Below are 22,213 nucleotides of genomic sequence, written 5' to 3'. Positions count from 1 at the left end.
AATTAAAGTAATCACAAAAAGGGAAAAATAAAATTTTTATCTGGGTCTATTGGGGTGGATTATGGTATCAAGTGGTCTTGTTGGCATTAGTAGCACATGTTCAAAGCAGAACTGTGGCAACAGCATGTGAGCACTGCAGGAATGATGGCAACATTGCTCCAACCCCCAAAGACATCACATTAGACAGAGAGCTTAAGTTTTATCATTTATCTTGTTCACGTGATACTGAAATTGTATTTGCCCCTCTGGCTCCTGAGGCCTGATCTCACTCTGCCCTCATGGGTGTTTTCTTTCAGGGAAAATACAATTCAATCTGTGAGTTGCTACACCAACTTCCAGGGTCTACTGTTATGGCTGCAGCACCTCCAGATCTGGCAAATCCAAATGCTAAAGGAAGATTTAACAGGCTTTTCATAAAACACCTCATCTGGCCCTAGAGAGCTCCCTGGGAAACTTGGAATTTGCTCCCCATGCTAGGGGAAAACCTGGGTGACAAACTTCCCTCTCTGTTCTGGCTGACACAGCATGTATCAGGACAAGCCTGCCCCCTATGAACATGCAAATATTAAGACCTCTACTGAAAAAAAAAAAAAAAAAGTTGAATATAGAAGCTTTTAAGGCATTTAATATGCAAAGAAATTAGTTACTGAATAGGTAGGTTTGTGGCCATTTTACCTGCTTGTTCACACATGTGCATGCTCTGGTCTCCACATGGACAAAGCGAGTACCTCATCCACCATCACACGGAAAACCACAACTTTCAGTTCCCTACAATTTAAGCCCACGTCTGACTGGCATTGCTTCATGCAATGCGCATTTGCGCCATCTTCTCTTATCTAGGCAAATTTGTTGTCTGAACATTTTTGTCCCCAGGAAAGATACCCATATCATGTGCCATAACTAGTGGCTCCACTGATGGTGAAATCCTTCTCTACTGAAAATCACGAAGAATCAAACCACATTGTGTCATGCCAATGCTTTAGGTCACTCTGACCACCAATCCCTGTTCACCTGATTTGGCAGGTGATTACAATTTTGGATCTCAGCACACAAAGAAAAGCTTCCATTGCAGCACAGCACTCTGTGCTACCACTTCACAAGACTCATTGCACTGGATTTCGACTTCATTTCCAGCTCTTAAAAGCTCTTCCTCCAGAAGTCAGCCTTGCATCTAACAGAAGTGATGAAGGAATAACAATTTCTTTACCAATTAAAGAACCTTCGACTTCAGGCAAACTCTTGGCTTAGTTTCCTGTCCTGGGTTTGCAGTCTTCTGGTAGCAGATGAGTAACCACTTTAATCCAAAAGCACCATCTCTGAAGCAGTATGGATGCTTTTCAGCAAGGCTATGGAGTGTCTTTAGGGAAATCACAACAGATGTATAGATGGAGACTTCTGGAAGGCCCACTGAAGCACCCTTTTCCCCATTTGCACAATGAAAGATAACAAGTAACTTCCTGCTTTTAGTTTGTCCATTTCAATGCAAAAACAGGCAGTGAAAGTGTAAAGGAAATAATTCCATTTGTAGGCAGCACCCCAAAAAACAGTATTTGGGAAAAAAAGAATTTGCTTGATGCAATTCACAATATGTTACGAGTGAGCACTCATCTGCCTCCAGCTTAAGCATTACAAGCCAAGAAATGGGCAGCAATACTCAAGAGGCAAGGGCAAAAGCTTGCAGCTTGTGTAGGCAAGACTGAACCATCTCGAGGAGTTGCAGAAGACATGCAGTCCAAGTATCTCAGGCCGCAGAAACAACTGACATCAAGACATCAATACCAGAGTCAGTATTCTAGTCCCTAAAAGCCCAGCAGGTTACATATACACATACTGCAACACACTCCCAACAGGAACTATAGTGCAAATGTACACAAGGATAGGCTAACCACGAGAAGAAAGTGGAGGTGAAGACACAGTAAACAAAAGCCTGTTGTTCTGACAGTTAGAAAACTACAAACCCCAGTAAGTCTTCCAGGATTTCTTAACTGTACATGTCAATCACTGAATTCCATTATGTGGAAGAGGAAGGCTGTGTATCCACACAACAGATACTCTGTAACTGAACTGCAGCAAAGAAGGCACTCACTTTGTAAGCTGTAGTTTATTTCTGCTCTGTTTTATATGATGAGCCTACAAAAGAAAACATTTGAGCACTTATCTATATTATTAACACAGCAGACTTGTAGACTGAAGCTTGACTTGGAAAACAAAATTCAGCCTAACACTGGTGGAACTTAAAAGCCAAGTAGCAAAGCGTTGTGTTATAGGACTTCCCAGACATTCAGTATTTACATATAATGCATTTGCACTTTATACTCAATGACCACCCATCAGCAGTGACATTGTTAGCATGACTGGACAGCACAGTAAGTCAACCCTGAGCTGCACTCCAGCAAACCCATTCACTGTCAAAGTACAACATAGATTGGTTTAAATATTCACACAGTTGTTTTTCAAAACATTTTATTGCATTATATTTGGTACCTTATGTTTGACAAAGGAAATTACATCTGTAACTGCAGGAATAAGAAGCTGGTCTGTTACTGAAAAAAAATCTTGGGCCCCTTAAAAGTTACAAAGTCTTGGGCTTGCCTGAAACAACTGAGCAAGAAATATATTCTTAGAAATGTAGGGCTTCAAGTATTACAAACCTGTGACACTGTGGAAAAGTTCCAGAGGTATCTAAACTGCAGCACTTTATTTTTTGTTTTTCTGCATAACATTAACAAGGCCTGCTGAGGTTTTAATCTGTTAGTCTCTTGATCAGTCAAAATGGTAGTCAGGAGTTTTTCTCTTTGCAACTTCAAGCCATGGTATGTTCTCATTTTGTTTTCACTCTATGTGAAAAATGCATGCGATCTTTCTAATTGGTGCCACATCACAGTGCATAATTTTATTTGGTTCTTGCATTACAGTTTTAAAAAGTTTGGCCAACATACGCCGATAGGTTCATCTCAAGAACAGCAATGTTGATTCTCCCCTCCCCACCCCAAGTTTAATTCCAAGAAAGACCATTTCTAACTGGTTCCTTCAGGTAAAAACTGTGGTGCAAGAACACCAAACTGATCGTGTACAGTGAATTTCAGAGACACAACAAGCTTATTGAACACACTATGTTTCTTAATTCTGGTTGATATCCGTATGTCCAAGCATCCCCAACATAACACGTATGTTGCAGGTTTCTCTGTATATTCTGATTCACATTGCATACTTCCTATGGACACAATCATCCCCCGTATCAAAATCAGTCAGATGCTAAAGCCCCATCAACTCTTTGTGCTCAGTGAAAGAATCCAGTGCTAAAACAGCAGTTTTGCTGTCTGAGATAACAGTAATCTCACAAGACAAATTTAAAGTTAATATTTCTGCCACACACCTGCTCTGAAGGCCACACACCTCCAGGTCTCATATAAATTAGTTTAAAAACATGGGTGGGTAGGTAAGGAGAAGGGTTGTTTATTTTTTCCTTTTTTTCAATTTTAGCAGCTTTTAATTTTTAAGAAACCAAACAACCTATAACCAGTAATATGTTAGATATTTTATATATATACTTTTTCAGCAGGATAAAAAGAAGTAAAACTATTTGAAGGCAACAGGTTTTTTCCTTCTGTTCTTTGTGTAAGTCAGAACAATTCAGCAGGTGCGTGACAAAAATATTATACACCAGATATGGTCCAACGTCATTTTTTTCCAATAAAGTTGTTCATATTTCATTGGCCAGTTCTTCAGGTTCTGCAGAACTATCTCCATTAACTGTGATCTTCATATCGTCTTCATATCCAGGGGGCATGAAAGCCAAAGCATAAGGGAAAAGCTTATGACAATTTGCTCTGTAAGTTTCAGATGCTTCTTTACAGTCTCCAAGGCTACCGTCACATAAAGCTTCTAATACCTCCATACAAGTCTAATTAAAGAGAAAAATAAAGAAAGTGTTACCGTTCTTTAAATGTTCAGCTGAACACTTGAAAACCAATGCTACAAAGAAAAACTTCTATTGTTTACAGGTTTCAAACAGCAGTTTTGCTTTCTGATAAGAATAATCTCACAAGACAAATTTAAAATTGTATTTCTGCCACAAATCTGCTCCAAGGGCCACACACCTCCTTTCAATATCAAATGACATTTTAACTAAACATAGCATGAAATACCAGTGTAGTCTCATTTGAAACACTGCAGTTTAAAAAGCGATCTAAAACACAATTAGAAATCTTGACTGTAAAATGAAATACTAATTTGTCGCTTGTTTCTTATTTTCATAAAAAAATGTTATTCCTACTAGTTGGTAACCAAGAACCCCACCATTCTTGGGACACACTGACCATTTCAGCAGTTCCTAATATACCTTTCAATCGAATCAAATTACTCTGATATTATCACATTTTTTTCAGATATATGCAGTTTCCTGTCCATTTTTGTTCATGATTTAGAAGAAGAAAAGGAGATTTCCTGTGGATTTTTTTCAGCTTGCATTCCAAACATGAGAAACCAACCTACTGAGCTCCACTAAAGCCTGGCAGTATTCACCCACCCATGGCTGTGTGCAGGCATTAGCATAGCAAGGCAGTCTTTTCCTGCTCCTCTGACATTTAGTACAGTTTTTATTTCTTCTGTGTACTGGAATTAACTGCTCTGTCCTCCTGCTGGAGGGTTATGGAGTTCTCCTCAACAATCCCTTTTCCTGACATTTGCTCTTTGCAACACTACCATCCACAGAAGGCCAGATATATCAGGTTTTATGCCTGCAGTGTGCTCCAAGACAGTTGGTCTTTACTAGAATGAAATGTAGTAAATCTGATCTCTCTCCACACAAAAATGCCTTTCAACAAACACCTAGACTCCTTCAGATTCTGCATTTTTAGGGCACTTTCAATTTCCCATCTAGAAGTTCAGTAGAAGTCCAACTCTTACTTTATGTTGGCACCAAAAATGCTTAAATTTAACATTTTTCGGTTTTATCACAATGCAGTGTACAGGATGTTTATGCACTGCTGAGTTGGTAAAAGTTTCCTCTAGTCTTACCAAGTTTGCACCTCCAAAACAACCAAGCTTTTTTGGTTACACCTAATCTTTCCCCAGTCCAATTCCCAGAATCCCACTCGCAGGCAAAACCCAGCAAATAGAAGGCAAATAATTTTTGTTTTCTAACTCTCTTGATAACCTAGATTAAGTTCTTTGAGACCACTCAAACAGTAAGAAAACCCAAACTCAAAAACCAACACCCAAAGACAACTTTAAGAAAAATGCTAAATGGGTACTCAGAATATAAAAGACATGAGTTTGCATCCCATAACACAACAGCTGGAACAGGGAAAGGATCTGAATCTTTAACATCCTAAACAAGTCTATAAATCAAGACAAATTGTCCTTTATTGTCTCTTTTTCCCTGCTCTGTCTGGCCCAAAAATTCTGCTGTGAACTTAAAATCCATCACAATTAAAGTTCTGTTGAGCCCACTATGTTTCATAAGAGATGTCTGGTGGAAAACTCCAATTTTTGTCCACAAAAGAGTGATTTTAAAGCAACACTTACCAATTTTACTTGCAACAGATCTAAAAAATTGAGCGCATAGACTACTGTAAATTGCAAGTCAGAAGTGACATGTCTTCCCAGATGAAGGTGGGGGAGTGGTGAAAGGGGCATGGAGGCAGTGTCACAGGGAGATTATTTCATGACCACCAATGGAGCAAAGACTCAAAATTTGGTAAGCTTTTCGCTTAACTACATGCTAAGGCAAAACTGTGCTTATGCAGCTTTTATTAAACCTACAGTAACTCCCACAGCTTGCAGAAAGTTGACTATGGAAAGCCTTCCCAGAGCCTGGGCCACTCCTTTTCTTGTGAACAGTTGCCTGGGTGGCAGCCAAAGCTCAGACAAACTACTACCTTTTCTTTTGCCTTGTGAATTCTCTCAAATTCAGTAAGTTTTCCATTACCTTTGGCAATAATATGGTTTCTGCTGCTGCTATTTTCATATTATCACAAAACTAAATTAATTTAAATGTGTAAAAAGGATATTAAATATTTCAGTTCAGATGAACCTGACACCCCTTTCTCTCACAACTCAACCTCTTTACCATAAGGTACAGCAATGATTTCAGCTTCCTCTTACCTCGCAATTTTGTTTAAAGCTTCCACAGATACAACAGAAGTTGTTTACAATTTATAAATATGTTACCTGAAGATTTCTGTTAATAAGGGATTCATCCAGGGTCATTGCCAGTTCCACTGCCCTTTTCTGACTGGAAGGATCTAAATAGTACATCATTTTGGCAGCTACAGGAGGAAAAACAAGATTCATCACCCAGTGGATGATGAAAACCATCTTATATACAAACACAAAATAGAGATAATATGAGGAGGACGGGGGACTGAACTCTCTAGCAGTAATTCAAAATGGAACCAACTTGGAGCATAAAGCTTCACACCTAAGTAGGTAGAAGGGAAATTCCAAACAAAGAATTAAAAAAAACATTCAGCCACATTAGAGACAATAGGGCAGAGAAGTCCCAACATTTGCATTTCAGCAGCACAAAGAGAAAATTAAAGAAAACTACTGACAACCTGGCAATCATGTTGTCAGAAGAACACAAATAGAGAAGAAAAGCACTCCCAAGTGAAGGAGTGATTGTTACATCACTGGGGCTGATACTGAGATACCATTGCCAGAGAAGCACAGGAAATGAAAAAGTAGGGCAGAACAAGGAGAAAGACAAAATACCTGATAACCTATGTGGCAGTGAGTCATAGTTCCTTTTAAGGAAAGCTTCATTGAAGTTCTTTGGATTAGTTGCTCCAAAAAGCCGATTCATTTCTTGGTTTAACACTGTTCTAACAGCATCAGGCAGATCCTTACTTTCAGATACTGTTGGAAAAAAGAAGTTGAGGTGAGCACACGTAATCACAATAAAATATGCTTTATGCATTTAATATTTTTCATTTTTACATTATTAATATAATTGGAAAGTATCTCAAAGGAAGATGTATGAAATTTGAAAAGGTAAATACTGGATGCGGTTAGATGAAGCTCAACTGCGGCAGTTTTCTGATGCTTAGAAAAAGCCAAAGCTTTTTTACATTAATACACTCTCCCCCTTACTAATTAAAACCTATTAGGCTAAAAGGTTAATGTCATACAAGTCTGTTCTTAAATGTCTAGTCTGTAGTCCCCACAAGAAAGGGTGACCTTTGGGGCAGGGGAAGGGAGAGAATTCTTCCAACTTTTACCAATAAGGACAGAATTCTAAGCCCTCTCCCTGCATGCTGACACAGGCTGTCAGCAGAAAGGCCATATTCCTCACTCTGCAGTTTCCGTTTCCTCACTGCCTTCTTTTCTTTCGGGCTTCACATACTGGTCAGAGTCTTAAAAATTCTTAGCAATACTGGAATGACTCCTAAATTCAGCTGCAGTCATAATAACCATGCATAATTTTAGCATGAATCAGTTGGTTAAAAAGCTTTCTAATACATGCATTAAATATTTTGAATTAATTGTGCTAAAAATCAGTGACTGTAGGTTTGGCATCACCTGGCAGTGTGCACAGATGGAAGTCCTACCAAACAGATACATACCACTGCTAAAGAGATGAATCATACACTCGTGAAGCCAAGGATGACTAGAATCGATAGCAAAGGCTCTCTTCACAGACTGAAGCATCAGAAGGAACTTCTCTGGAAAAAAAAAAAAGTGTTGACAAATGTTCAAAAACTTGTGGTAGGAACTCACTGCATTGTGTTACAGGAGTATTTAGTGCTTGGAATTAGAATGATCAGAAGAATTTACAGCTGAGTGTACTGCAAAAGCTATTTTTAATAACATGCATCTATTAAACCAGTGAATTAAGTGGATAATCATCAAATGTTCAAACTTTGGTTTTCACACACTGCTCATGGCTGGAGTGTTGGTCCAGTGAAAAGTTGTGTTGTGACAGGGATGGGCTCCTCATACCTCATCAATAATTGCTGCTTAAGTTCCAATAAACACCTTTATGATTCACAAATGGCTTGCTTTCATTAAGTCTTCTCACCTACCTTTTCGAAAATATATCTCAAAGGCAAAAAGATGAGTCTCTATTTTGTTCTTCACTAAATTCTTCAGGGGTGTTAAAAATTTAATGGCTTCTTCCAAAGGTGCTTCAACCTACAGATTCAAGGAAGTGACAAACAGCTAAGTCGAATTTCAAATCTAGTCACTACAACAACAGAAACCAGCTATTGCCGAGTCACATCAGAGTTACTCTCCTAAGGCAGTGCGTAAGATGCTTAGAACCTCTTCTGTTAACAAATTGTGCAACTTTCACTCAATATCTAAACACGGACTAAAAAGTCCAAAATATTTGCTTTTTGATGGCTACAAATCACATTTTGCTGTAGAGACACATCTTTTCCTTCTATCATACACCAGTAGTGAACACAACTGGACCTGAACCTGCACGGAAAAGGGCAGTGTGGCTGTCCACACCAACCTATACATGTGGGCCTGAGATGACGGTGTGTGATTGATAAATGCCCATGACATTCTGCTCAGACAGGTTCCTGAAAGCTGCCAGGTAATGGTGACAGTTCCAGCCAAAATACCAACACCAAGCTGGAAGTAATCAGATACTGAAAATGGTCTCCTGATCTTAGCTAGTGTAATCCAGTAAATGGACAGCTTTCACATAAATTAATTCTGTGCAGGGGTTCGTTACAGACAGGTATCTTGCACATAGGGGTTTGGGATTACTCAAACAAGAAATGTCCATTGTCATTCGTATTTTTTTTATGAACAGAAATTACTCTCTAAGAAGCAAATACAAATTTTGCTTTTGCCAGTAACAATACAGCAATGCTGAAGTGATACACTTCGTTGCAAACTTGAGTTGAAGATCGCAATGGACACCTTCCTGCTAAACATAACTACAGCACCTGTCATAAAAACACTCCCATCACTTCTATGTGTTGCTGATTTTACATACACACTGTGCACATCAACTATTTGCAACCTATAAAACCCCATTCCAAAGGTATGCCTTTAGTGCCAAAGCTACATACCCAAACAAATCCAGGGGCAGCTGTTTCAGGAAAACTATTTGCAAGTGACCAACTATGTCAAAAACGGTCTTTTCGGCACCAACTGCATTTGGAAGCATCTATATCATGATTGTGATATTGAATTTGGAATTACATTATATTGACATCTATATATTAAAGACATAACTAGATTTGCCAAAGGAATGCATTATACAGCTGCAACTATTCCTTATAATCTTGGGAACTGGCTAGATTTTTCAGGGCTATCCCATGACATCCCTCTACTACAGAACTCAATTTCAATACATGCTGTTGCCTTTCAATCTTAGCTAGCACTGCAGTTAGTTCTGCTTCTTGCAACCAGTGAACTAAACAATGGAAATACCAACAATATTCTTAATAACTAGTCAAGTTTAAGTCCCTTGTTTCCTGGCTACAGAATTAAGTTCATTGACTCAACTTTCAAATATCCCTCAAGAACTCCCTTTTAGTATAAATGAAGTATGAATAGTATGAATATAGATCCAGAATACTGGGCCTATAAAGACTTGCAATCTATAGTACTATTGCTATAAATGAATTTTTCCAGTCTCTATAATTTTCTTATCTTCCCCTCACTTTTTTTTTTGTTTTCCTGCTCCTTACAGGCATAACTTCTGCTAAAAGAAAAGTCTTCTGGGTCACCTGCCCTTCTATATCTCTCTATAGTTCTTAATCCAGATCTCTAAAATCCATCTCAGTCTAGTCTACTATTTACTACCGCAGCTTCTTTATTCCTTTTTTCCCCCCCATTCAAAACATATGCAAACAAATCCTGTTAAAGCATTCAGTGCTTCAGTGTTTCCTCTTTCACAGGCCGACTATGCAAACAAAAGAATATCAGGGGACCTAAGAGTGAATGATAATCACCTTCCATACAGGATAGAAAGACTTCCACACGACCAACTAGAAATAGGGTATAATCAACAAATTCATGCAGTAGACATGTGGAGATAATTCCAGGCTACACCTGTAACAAATGTTTATGACTTCAATTACTGCCTTTGAGAACTAGGCACAAAAGCTGTGACTTCCACACTACTGACACTGTATCTAACAAACTAGCCCTAGAAAGGAATTGTTTTTAAAATGCTGCCTGTCAAGAGACACCATACCAAAAAAACCCCAGCAAGTTATTTGAATGGCTTTTAAGTTTTATGTGTGCTCACTACAACTTTTCTAGAAATTTCTAAGACTTTATTATTATATTAGTAAGCACCTTTGCCAGTTTCTCAGGGATAAGTTCCTCTTTCGGTCCTCCAATTTCTTCATCATCATCATCTTTCTTCTTTTTCTGGTTCCTCTGTTGCTTCTCCTTCTCAGCATTTTTCTTCTCCTCCTCCAGCTGTGCTTTCTTCTGGGCTCTTCTCTGCTTATTTCGTAGCTTCTTTAGCTCCTTGTCAGACATATTTGCTGTACACACACAAAGGACAAAACCACACAACACTGATGTCTACTATTAACAGCATCAAGCAGTTGTCAGACAACAATCACCTTTTTAAAACCATATCTACTAATGAGCAATGCTGTCATTACCTTTGTAAAAGCTTATTTACTATGGATAGATTATTTTATAGTCTATGCTGCCACTTTGTAATTCACAAATTCCTTAATGGAATCAGAGGACAGGAATTAGAATAACACTATAATGAGATGAAAAATACTAAAACTTGACAAATTCCTCTTGAAGGATTCTTTCTTGAAGGATCCTCTATTCAGACCATTTGAGGTGCCTCAAGTCATAACCACTTAAGCTGCCCTCAAATCAGAGATGAGGGGAAAAAATAAATAGATGATTTAAACATTATTTTTACATCAGAAGCAAGAGATGATAAAATTTAAGTTGCTACCTAGTGAAATTTCTGTACACTGATACAAAGCTTAAGAAAGAGCTACCCAAACACATCTGCTTCAGTCTGCTATTCCATGCACCAACCACCATGAGAGTGCACTGCCATTCCATAACACAAATATTTGTACTGAAGAGTTACAACTCTCACTACAAACCCATCATTGTTTTATAATAACCACAATAAAAGCACACATTAGTTTAACTTCCAGCAGAACATCTACTTTACCATGCAGTCCAAGCTGCAATTTGCCTACTTTGAGTTGTGTAGAACTCTGGCTTTGGCTCCCACAGTTGACAACGATAATGAATGCCAGACCTTCCTAAAATATCCACTAATTAGTGAAACTGCATGATTAATAAATCCTGAGGGTTGAATACCTGTATCGGCCTCATGTTCTTTATTTTCATCTGTTAAGGGATTATCATGAAGTTTCAAATAGATCTCTATGGCAATCCGTGCTGCTTTGAAGTAGAAGGGATGTTGTCGAAGCACATCTTCTAGTTTTAACAAGTCCACGTAAGACCTAAGGGTGATCTTCCTCATACAGTAAGTGTGGAAGTCAAATTGGTCATCTGTGATTTCTACAAAATGCTAACACAATGTAACATAACATTATTTAGCAAGTATTAACAATGAGATACTGACCTGGACTTTCAAAATAATAACTTAGTAAAAGCTTACTGTTTGATAAATACAACCTACCTAATACAAACATCAACAAAACCCTCCAAAACTAAACTCATGGTGAAAAGGACAGAAGGCATCTTAGCCCAGAACCAAAATACACCAATTTCACAGTCTCTTAAAAGTAGCTACCTCTGATAATTTGCAGTTTAGCAGACAAAGGTTTTATATTCATTGTATTTAAACAGCATTTGAGGAGTTTTTCTTCTCTGAACTGCTCTGTTTTTTTTTTTCCATTCAAAAGCATCATTTTAACTTCCACTAAATACTATGGCAATGAAGTCCACACTTACATCAGACATGATGTGAGAAAGTACTTTCTTTTGTTCAAGCTCTGCTTTCTGCACCATCTAATGTACCTTTGTTTTTGTTTGAGAAGCAGTGAAAAGTCATTCCCCTCTTGAACTTCTCCAAGTACTTATGATCTCATATAACTTTATCCTAAACTCAGCTTCGTTTGTCAAAGATCAGGATAGAAGAGTAAGCACAACAAGCTAACTGCAGTCTCTTCCTCTGGAAGTTACCCCACAACAGTTGTTTTACTAGCACGTTTTTAAGAAGGTGTGACACTCAGATGTAAATAGTGTGCCAGATTCACATAATGGAAGAAAAGTACTACTTCTCGAGTTTTAATTCCTCATGTGTCCTTTTGACTGCTGCTCCACACCAGCACAGAAATTTTTGCAGCATTATCTACAATGGTTTCAGGATTCCTGAGCAGCAATAATTATTTTAAGACCTTTTACTCCTTATGCACAGGCAGATAATTTGTCACTGACTACACTGTTGAGACTATACTGTTGAACATTACGTTTCATGGGCATCTTAATCATTTAGTACTGAGACAGCGCAGCTGTTGTCCTTGCAATATTCAGTCCGTTTCTGTGATCATTTATTGATGAAATAATGAAGATTCTACAGATGCCTTAGTAATCTCCATGATAAAACTCCTTTTCTTGTAAAAGTTGATTATTTGCTCCTACACTGTTTTCCCAGCCATGAATTTCCCAGCCAATGATTAAATCCATGAGATATCAACCTCCCTAATTTTCTGAGACAGTTTACATCTTTTATGGTGTGAAGTATGAGATAAAAAGTGTTCCTGAAAAACAGAACACCTTTTATCAACTAGACTGCCCCCTTGGCATAACTGACCCCTACAAAAGATTTAAGAGGCACTGCTTTTTCTTACAAAAGCTTTGTTGATGGTTTTTGAATTCAACATATTTGCTTATTTATTTTTGAACTTTACTACACCTTCAATCAATTAATTCAACAAATTAATAAACAGTGACTTAAATCCTTAGAAATATTTTTTTGGGTGGCCTAAGTTAACACTTCATTTGCTAACCTCTTCTGGTACCCAAGACAATTTATAAGACTAACAGTTTCTTACACAAAAGAATCATACAATAATTTATTTAAAGGATTTGTGCAAACAAAACATGGTCCTGGCAAATCACAAAATTATTTGGGTCAGAAGGGACCTTAAAGGTCATCTATTTCCAACCCTCTGCCACAGGCAGGGACACCTTTCACTAGACCAGGTTACTTTGATAATTTTCTATCACTTTTTTCTAATCAGAGACTATTCCAGAGCGGAGTCCTCCCTGCCAAAGAGCAGCAGTGCTGAAATCTCCTAATGCCTCTCTGTTTGCAAAGAGGCATAGCTTCCTACTTAGTTCTGCTCTTTCAGCACTTCTTTTACACCCTCAGCTGTCTGGTCTTTTTTCTAGACTTTAATGTGCTTTAAAAAATCAAACCCATATCTGCTTGTTTTTAAAGTCATTCATCTAAATTTTGTTGTTTACCTCACTATGGATATCTGCATTTAGTGTGCAAGTACTCCCCCCTCCTTTTAAATAAAACTTCTACTTCAAGAAGTCTTTATTTTTGCAACAGCTTCTTTTAAACTGTAGCCTTTATTTTTTTAAGGAGAAGATAGTAAATATTTTTCGTAACTTTTTAAACATTTATTGTCTACCTCTAAAACAGTGCCTTAATAGTAACTGACATCTGTCCTTTAAGGATGAGCTTGTCAGCTCATCCACTTATTTTTGCACTTAAAGTACACATACTCTTAGTTTGTACCTAAATATCCATTTCTTATGTACACTGCCAAAACTAAGATTATTTTTGACAGTTTTCTGCTCTTGTCTGGATCTTCAAGTAACTTTATAAAATCTCTTCATAATACACAGTTTACAATGGCATTTTTAGGAAGAAATGGAACTATATAAACTTGCCAGTAATCAACATGAAATAAAATCTCTCCTGAAGCTCTATGAAATGCACCCTTACTGCTCAGAAAAGTAACATATCAGCACAGTAAACTTAAACCAGTGTTTTCCAACCTAAGCAGTTGAACTGAATACATACTCTCTCAATTTCATGGCATTTCTTAAGTGCTTCTCCAAATTTGTTCATTGCCTTGTAAGCTTGAGCACATTCTGTCTGAAACCACATGCACTGCATTTCATTCAGGTTCTCTACTGCTGAGGTTCCTTCCTAAAAGCAAAAACAGCATTATACAAAAAAATAAATCTCATTGGATTTGTCAGCTGGTATTTCTTTTATCTTTGCCTAATTAAAAGCACAAATAAAGCAAATTAATGCTAAATCTCAGAACTGGAGTCTTGAAAGTTGGAAATGCCACAGTTAAGATCAACTTGCTTTGTTCATTAATTAAAACAAATACAAAAATCTTTGTTACACCTATTGGAAGAGTCAGAAAGACACAATGACGAGCCAGGCAGTGGTCATTTCACTGTGACAGTTCCTCATCTTTAGGTTAGGAGAGACCTTCATTCAGTGTTTTTAATACAGTGTGCACACAACACATTGCAGCATGGAGAAGATGGCAGAAAAGTTCTAGCCCATGGCAAGACACTGACACCTGCAAGAAATCCTGCAGGATTTTTTTTTTCCCCTCAATTAAAACTGCTATTTGTATCTCCCAAAGAACTGCTGATTAAGTATCCTCACAGTAGTAGTAGGTGATTATTTCCAATGCAATTGGTCCTAGAGAGGAGTAGCAAGGCAAAAGGAATACTGTTAACTTTGACACCTTCTGGTTCAAAAAGGGGGCTTACAGTTGTCTTTCAAATCTGGTATTTATATATACTTGCACAAATCCATAGAACACAGCAAGGAAAGAGGCAGTATTCAAAACAGCCTGATTGAGGCAACTAAAAACGTCATTTCCATTTTTATTACGCTTAATCTAGGTCTCCTCTAATTACTGTTTTTTAATTAAGAAGCCTGTATTTGAGCATTAGACATAAGATCAAATGGAGATAAGATTCTAAAGAGCAACATCATGAAATTATATTTTTCAAGTTCAGTTTTGGGTAACTGGTATGCTTCCTTTTTAGCATCATCTTAGAGCTGCTTAAGGCATTGAGGGAGGTCAAATTAACCTAAATTCATAGTGGGTTTGCATCAAAACCCCCACATAAAGCTACTGAGCATATAAAAAAACCAGAACTTCCCCTCCCCTTTTGTCTGCCTGAACATAGCCTTCATTTCACAAGATCCTTCAGGTTTCTTTTATAAACACTGTTCCCCCCTCCTCTCTGTTCAACCTACCTTACACTCCAGGTTTCTCCTGCTCTTTAAGAGGGGAGAAAATGGGACAAACAAACAGAAAAGGCTTTACTTTTGCAGGTAGATCCCAACAGCCTGTTGCCTGTCTCCCACAGACAACACACAAATGACACTGCTAGTATTCCAAAACTATCATTTGACAAATAGTCTGGAGAGACTTCACTGAGCTGTTTTGACTTTCAGTTATGAAAGAATAACATCAAAGAAGTACATTTAAAAAAGTAACTAACCTGTGTGACCATCAAACCTATAAAAATGGGATTACTGCAGGGACAAAAAGTGATGCATGAAATTATGCAATTTCCATAACACAAAATTTTTCTTCCAGATAACTGGTCATGTGCAAGTACATGGAAAAATAAAAGAAAAAAGGTGCATGCAGCTTTCCATCATCACTGATAAACAAGGACTTGGGGATGAAAGTTGGTTCGCACAAGTAAGATACCTCACACAGCCTCTCAGCTGTTAGCCACACTAAAATTATGTCCCAAGAGACATCTAAACTCTCAAACTTACTACCATTAGAAAAAAGAGACATGGGCAACTTTACCAGATCTTTCAAGTATCCTACAGAATCAAGATTAAACCCAAAGATTATTGTGCAAAAATTTTCTCAGAAGTTCTCTCTAAAACAGGCATGCCATATTTTTCCTACCCGGCAAAAATAACCAAATCCAAGCTTTATGAACTTTTAACTTATTACTATGGAATCATGCTTATCCAAGATTAATTCAAACCCTGCTATGGACTACCGTAACTGAAGCAAGCAACCATTGTTGGTCTGAAACAGAATGTAAATATGGTAGTATAAGTGAGTGCAAAGTTAAAAACAAAAAGTCATTCCACAAGGGGTTAGGCCCACATTATTCCAAAGACCTCTAGTTAAGCGCAACAAACCCGCGTAAACTTAGAACACATTTCTTCTGCTTCCTTAATGGAGTTTGCTTTCAACATATATTTTGCACATTTGGAGTTGATAAATCTGTCTGCTGTGTCCAAAGCCTGAGCCTCATCCATCCACCTTGCAGCTTCTTTAATATTTCCAGCATGCTAAAAAGATAGAAATTTAAGTCAGATTCAGTAATTATAAAACATGCACATTTTATCTACTCACTGTTTGATATAATTAGGTTTTTTTAGACTTTTTTTAATAAATAGCTTTCTTCAAAAGCAACAGACCTTTAAAGAAAAAAAGCAGTTAAATACCTTTCCTCATTATGGAATTACTGGTCTTTTAGCACAGAATGTTTTTCCTGAAAATGCTTAAAGAACCACTTTGGATAATCCCATTCTGATATAGTATCATAGTACACTTGAGAAATTGTTTTAAGCAGCTAAAAAACCAGGGGGTAAGAACAGATGAAAGACTCCACCTTATTTATCAGTGTGATTCTTAAGCTGAGAATTCACATTTTGCTGTATATTTGTCCTTTATTGAGTTAAAAACCTTCATAGCAGCTTTTTATATGCAGCAGAAAACTCCACCTCAAGTAGCTAAACAGTAATACCCTTATCTAGAAACTCACTAAAGTTCCTAACAAACTAATAACCTTTGGTCACTAAGAATAAAGCCAAACTTACCTTATAGATTTTTGCCTTCACAAGGAAGAGTTCTATCAAAGTGGGAGTACTTTCTATAGCAGCATTTATATATTCTAGAGCCAGGGATGGCAGTCCAATTTTGTCATAATGTTGAGCCAAATAATACTGGACCCAGAGTAAAGTGGTTGGAGGTTCCTCTTTACCATCATCTGGCAGGAGTAAAATGGAGAGTGGTTTTCTGTTCGGTTTATTACTAAAACAACATGCCAGAAGCAGAATGCAATAAATACAGCCACTGAAGTTAACTCTGCCTCTCTATCAGACCTAGGAGAGCTTCGAGACAACTTTAAGCACATACTGCTTCCCTTCTCCTTCTGTGGTTTTAAGGAAAAGGAAGTTGGTAGGTCAAAGGGAGTTTCACTTTGTTCCAAGTATTTGCTATGGGCAGTCTGATATGCAAAACCTCCAAGAACACAAAACCTGGTCCCCACCAAAAGCTCCAAAACTACACCTGTCTGTGAAGACTGTGCTATCAGTATATATTGTTTTTCATTTGACATTTCTGAAGCTATAGATTTGACACAGCTTTCAAACTTCAGTTTCCTGAACAGTGATAAACTCAAGTCCTGAAAATAGCATATCTGAACTCAAAACTGCAAAGACATGACTAAATTCATGAACCCATGAAAAAAGAATTTAGAACAAGTGACTATATTTTGAATACAGACTTTACATTTGACAGCTATGGTTCAGTTCTGTGTTAGGGGAAAAGTAGGAAAAAACCCACATCACCTCTATTTCTTCACTACCTATTTCCCCACCTCTGAATGGACACACAACACCAGGCACTACTCCATGAAGCACAACAGACTGAGCACTCACCATTTGGGTTAAATAACCTGCAGGTTCTTAGAGAGGTTTCATAACCTATCACGAGCTCTTCTATGATTGCCACCTATACATGCAAGACGAGACACAGAAAAAATAATCTGTGGGCCAGACAGTATTTTAGTTCAACTTGAACTACTTGGTGTTAGCCAAACTAGTTATTTTAGTAAGAAGATTCTGCAATATCCTGAATTACATTACATTTGAGAATGTACTCAATCTCACTCTATTTTTAACAAATTAAGACCAGGCCTCCCTTGGTGAACACTTACACAGCTTAGAATTACTAAATCTTAAGTTTTCTACATTTACCAACTTGGCACATGTATGCCCAATGTATGTACTTCATTTTTTTCCCAGCTATATCAGGCCATCTAAAGCAGTGCAGATGGAGTCAATACTGAAGAAAACGGTTTCCTTCATCTCTTCAATACATCACAGTTATGAGGCAGAACATGTAAAAACTGGTTAGAACACTTACCTTCTCCTTGTCTTTATATAATGACCTCAAAGTATTGAAGACTGGTGGGCAACCTTTGCTGAAATTCATCCTTAAAAACTTGTCCAGACATTCCTTAAATTTTTCACCTTGAGAGGAAAAAGACCTGTTGATTTTGTTTTACCAGACATTACTCATCAATTGCAGATTGTTTATACTGTTAAATCAGAATCTAAGAAACACAAGTGTTGATCACTACCTGCTCAGCAAAAATACACTTACCAGACAAAAAATTTAATGGTAATCTTCTTGGAACTAGTCCCCTTGGGTATTTAGTCCACGCCTCTTCATAGATCTTTAGTCTCTCCATCATATTAGCTGGAAGAGAATTTCACAGCTTACTTTTCCCTTTCTGGCAAGAAGGAAAAGGGGGCAGGGAAAGTGATTTATACCTGACTAAAAAAAAAAAAAATCAGAATATATAGCAACTAATGGCTATATCCTTCCTAAAGAACAGAATTTCCTCATTCTTATTAAAACTAATGTATTGAATGACTCCAAGGTACTCAGTATCTGATAATGCCTCTTCCAGCAGTAGCATACTAACTGCTTATCTCCCATCTTAAAAAGAGCTCCTGCCTTGTTGCTGTCTAAAACCTTCAAAGCAGACCATTCAGTTGTATTAGCTACAACGTAAGACTAAGATAACAGAGACAGTAAAGGAAAAATTCAAAATTAAAAGTGTCGTCTAAGAAATAATTCCATTCTTTCAATCACCCACAAATACTATTGCATTTTTTTATTCTATGATTTTAGATAAGACAAGGTAACAGCAATGCAAGAAATATTTCCAGTCTTTCTTAAGAAACCCCAACATTATGACAGTACGTACACACTATGACTAAAAAGAAATATTTAAATGGGGACTTTTTAAATAATAGTTTTAGTATTTAAAGCAATACAAGCTTTACATGCTTTTATATGCAGAAAAAGCTTATTTACTACAAGATATCAAATCATTACCTGGCTTAAGTGCCTTTTCTAAGCCTTTGTAGTAAGCCCAGTTTTCAGGATTTCTTTCTTGAAGTCCTTTGTAGACTTCAACTGCTTCTTCAAGTCTGCCAAGCTGAAGCAGGAGTTCTCCTGTGTGAAAAACAAGAAGTTTTAAATTAAGGTAACAAGATACTAAAGCAGTGTAACGTTTATCACTGTACAGTAAAAGACTGGATAATCCTTAACTCCATGCAGATTCTAATTTCTTAGAAAAAACGAGCACAATAGTATTACAAACTAGTTGACAGACGTGCTTTTACTTTGAGAACAGCTGCAATTATAGTAAGATTTTACAACTCAGCCCGTAATTCCTGAAACTTACTTGAAAATTTAATGCAAAATGCATGTGGTTTGTTTTTATTTCTCACTTACTGAAGTGACTGGTTACCTTAAGAGCAGTTTTTATTGCAGAAGGCAGTTAAAAGCAGTACATGGTAGCTGATGCATACAGCATCTTGAAAACCAAACTAAAATTGCAGAACTGCAAGTAAGAGAATGGTTCTTCAATCTGATATTTCATGAAGCTAACTTCTGTGTTTTTAATCAAGCTATTGATTTGATAAATAAACTCTCAAGATTCTGCAAACAAGTTTCCTTTTAATGATACTTCAATACAAGTTAAAACTGATAAAGTAAAGATTAGGTCTAACAATTAGGTCTAACAAACATCTTTGCTAATGCTGGAACTGCAACAGGAGTCAATTTCACAATGGAAAACTGTACTTTACAAAGCTTTGCTATTTACAAATGTTAGGCATGAACAGGTAACACAACAGAGGTTAACAGTGCCACTCTAGACTAAGGCAAGATTTTCTTACCCAGTTTCAAGAGGAAAATGCAAATTTACCTTTCTTCTTCCCTATGTCACACAGCTGACATGCAATTTTGTCAACAGATGCTGCTTTCCACAGTTAGAATAACTTGAGGACTACACACAGAATCTAATGCCCAGGAAAACATCAATAGTTCACTCACTGAGAATGACAGAATTGGGAAAATAAACCTTAATTCTTTCTGAGGTGAAAGTTAATCTTTTTTCTATCTAACAGCAGCAAATGCCAATACAATTTTCAGTGTTTGCCAGTTGTACTTCATCCACTGTGGCTTTTGCATGTGTGCTTAAAATTTGTACACACTCATTTATTAGCAGGCTCTCCTGGAGAATACACAGCAGCCAAGCCAGACCAAACAACACAATGGGAGCTGTGCCCAAAGAAATTAATCGCTTGTGCCCCATTGAAAGCATGCAGACTGCAAAGGGTATTTCTATCCTTTTGTGTGGTAACTTGCTAAGAGGTTTTATGTTTTGGTCTGGGGCTTATTTTTAATGAAGTCCTATTTGAAAAACCTATTTCACTACTAAACTTGGACCTTCAAACACTTAGTATGTCACATAGTACGTCAACATGAAACACAAAGTACGTCAAAAGACCTTTCAGACAAAAACAAAGTCACAAAAACCCCACTCCCACCCCAAAAAGTCCAGCTACTATGTTTCAAAAATGATTTGTGATAGCATAGTCTCTATATCCATGACCTTTGATATGCAAACCAAGTCAGATATTCAGCTACCCTGGAGAGTCATCTGCAATCATTTTCCTTGAAGAAGCACCACACCTCCCATAATACTATCACTACTCAATTCCTAGGTTTGTTTTGCTTGACAGTGAGATTACTATTAGCAGAAATAGGGAACTAGCTACAACATCTACATGCATAAATTAGAGTAAAAGGATTTATTCTCTTTACTTTCAAGCAATCATTTAAATAGATTCCAGTGTGGGCCAAGAACAAGCAGTACCTTCAACAGATTGGCAGTTTCACAGAAAGACTGTAAAAGCATCAAGCAGAAGAGGAACAAAGCATGCTTTAAGAAAGTGCACATGTTAATAGAGCTGTGAGAATGAGCTTGTATCACTGCAATTCCCTCTATAGAATATAAGCTGCACTACTGTAGTGATCTGTTACAGTATTATACACCAGGCTTATAATAATACAACGGAAGCCTACACTGGGTTGCCTCACTAAACAATTTCTATACACTGCAAGGGTGACTGAATACATTTAAAAGCCTTTTGCTGTGCCAAAGATGATTATTCCCTTTCAGCACGTGGTATCCTTGTCAGGGCCACTATCAAAGCTGTAAGAGCACAGGTCTGGCTACACTACTCAGACAGAACTTCAGGACATCAATTTAGGATCTCCTGGCTGAAATGCCTATTAGCTTAAAAGTTTCAGAACAGCATGTCTGTACTTCACTGATGTATTACCAGTCTGAGAGAAGAACATGGCAGAGACTGAATAAGCTCCAAGACAAGCAGTCCTTTACAACAGCAAAATTAAATAAATTAACCTAAAAACAAATCAAAGTTCCAAAAGATGGGAAAAGCTGACAGTATGGACATCCCATTGTATACTATGTGTTTAAATGTATCTTCAGAAAGTGATTACCTTTAGTTTCTTCAACAGCCAGTTTATCACAGATCTGTTTTTCATAAGTACAAAGATGTTCCAAGGCTTCTTTATACAGCCCTGCTTCCCGGAGGACTTGATTTTGATAGAGCAGCAGTTCACTGTACTCGTAGTCCACCTTGTCAGGTGATGTCTACATAGGGAAGCCAAACACAGGACATAGCTCAGTCTTCTAATTCTAAAATTAGAAGGGATCAAATTCATTTGACTGAAGAAACTGCATAAAGTTTTCTCATGATGAGAGGAATGTTTTCTTTTTTGGCTTAAGCAACACTCCATATAGGAATTTCATGTTCTCCTCTTACCTGCTGCGTCTTCCTAAATTCCTCTAAAATTTTTGCTGCCATTTCATAGTCTTCCAGCAGATGGTAAGCAATGGCATAACCAATCCATGATGCTCGCTGTGCAGGTCGAAGCTGAAGCAACTGGTACCTTGTTTCCTGCAAAAAAGTAGCTGCTAATTTTCCTGACTTTACTCTGATACTCTGTAGAATCCATTAGGCAATATTCTGTCTTCAATATTCTAGTATTTAAGGAAGTCACTGCAAAACAGTTTGCTATATGCATTTTATTAACCAGAGAAAGAATAAACTTTGAACTATAATGGTGTTCACTGAATAAAAAAATAA

General features: G+C 37.4%; 1 protein-coding gene across 2 annotated transcripts in view; it reads right to left on the bottom strand.

Moving 5' to 3' along the window:
- Positions 1 to 1,659: 1,659 nt before the first annotated feature.
- Positions 1,660 to 22,213, bottom strand: part of NAA15 (N-alpha-acetyltransferase 15, NatA auxiliary subunit) — a 36,776-nt gene continuing 16,222 nt past the window's right edge. Inside the window, exons 5-20 of one of the 2 annotated variants that reach the window (XM_069012686.1) lie at positions 21,890 to 22,024; positions 21,564 to 21,717; positions 19,083 to 19,202; positions 18,342 to 18,437; positions 18,102 to 18,208; positions 17,615 to 17,687; positions 16,772 to 16,941; positions 16,088 to 16,240; positions 13,964 to 14,092; positions 11,278 to 11,491; positions 10,267 to 10,460; positions 8,028 to 8,136; positions 7,569 to 7,667; positions 6,718 to 6,861; positions 6,175 to 6,272; positions 1,660 to 3,904 (exon numbers count right to left, since the gene is read on the bottom strand). In XM_069012686.1, coding sequence (XP_068868787.1) covers positions 3,704 to 3,904; positions 6,175 to 6,272; positions 6,718 to 6,861; positions 7,569 to 7,667; positions 8,028 to 8,136; positions 10,267 to 10,460; positions 11,278 to 11,491; positions 13,964 to 14,092; positions 16,088 to 16,240; positions 16,772 to 16,941; positions 17,615 to 17,687; positions 18,102 to 18,208; positions 18,342 to 18,437; positions 19,083 to 19,202; positions 21,564 to 21,717; positions 21,890 to 22,024 — 2,196 coding nt within the window. In that variant the 3' untranslated portion in view covers positions 1,660 to 3,703. Of the gene's footprint in view, positions 3,905 to 6,174; positions 6,273 to 6,717; positions 6,862 to 7,568; positions 7,668 to 8,027; positions 8,137 to 10,266; positions 10,461 to 11,277; positions 11,492 to 13,963; positions 14,093 to 16,087; positions 16,241 to 16,771; positions 16,942 to 17,614; positions 17,688 to 18,101; positions 18,226 to 18,341; positions 18,438 to 19,082; positions 19,203 to 21,563; positions 21,718 to 21,889; positions 22,025 to 22,213 lie in introns of those variants that run through there. The other variant, XR_011150444.1, reaches the window with a different exon arrangement.

The sequence above is a fragment of the Aphelocoma coerulescens genome, chromosome 4 (assembly GCF_041296385.1).
Source record: "Aphelocoma coerulescens isolate FSJ_1873_10779 chromosome 4, UR_Acoe_1.0, whole genome shotgun sequence".
Classification (NCBI taxonomy): domain Eukaryota; kingdom Metazoa; phylum Chordata; class Aves; order Passeriformes; family Corvidae; genus Aphelocoma; species Aphelocoma coerulescens.
The sequence above is the reverse complement of the archived record's forward strand: the minus strand, read 5'-3'. Positions and strand labels throughout refer to the sequence as shown.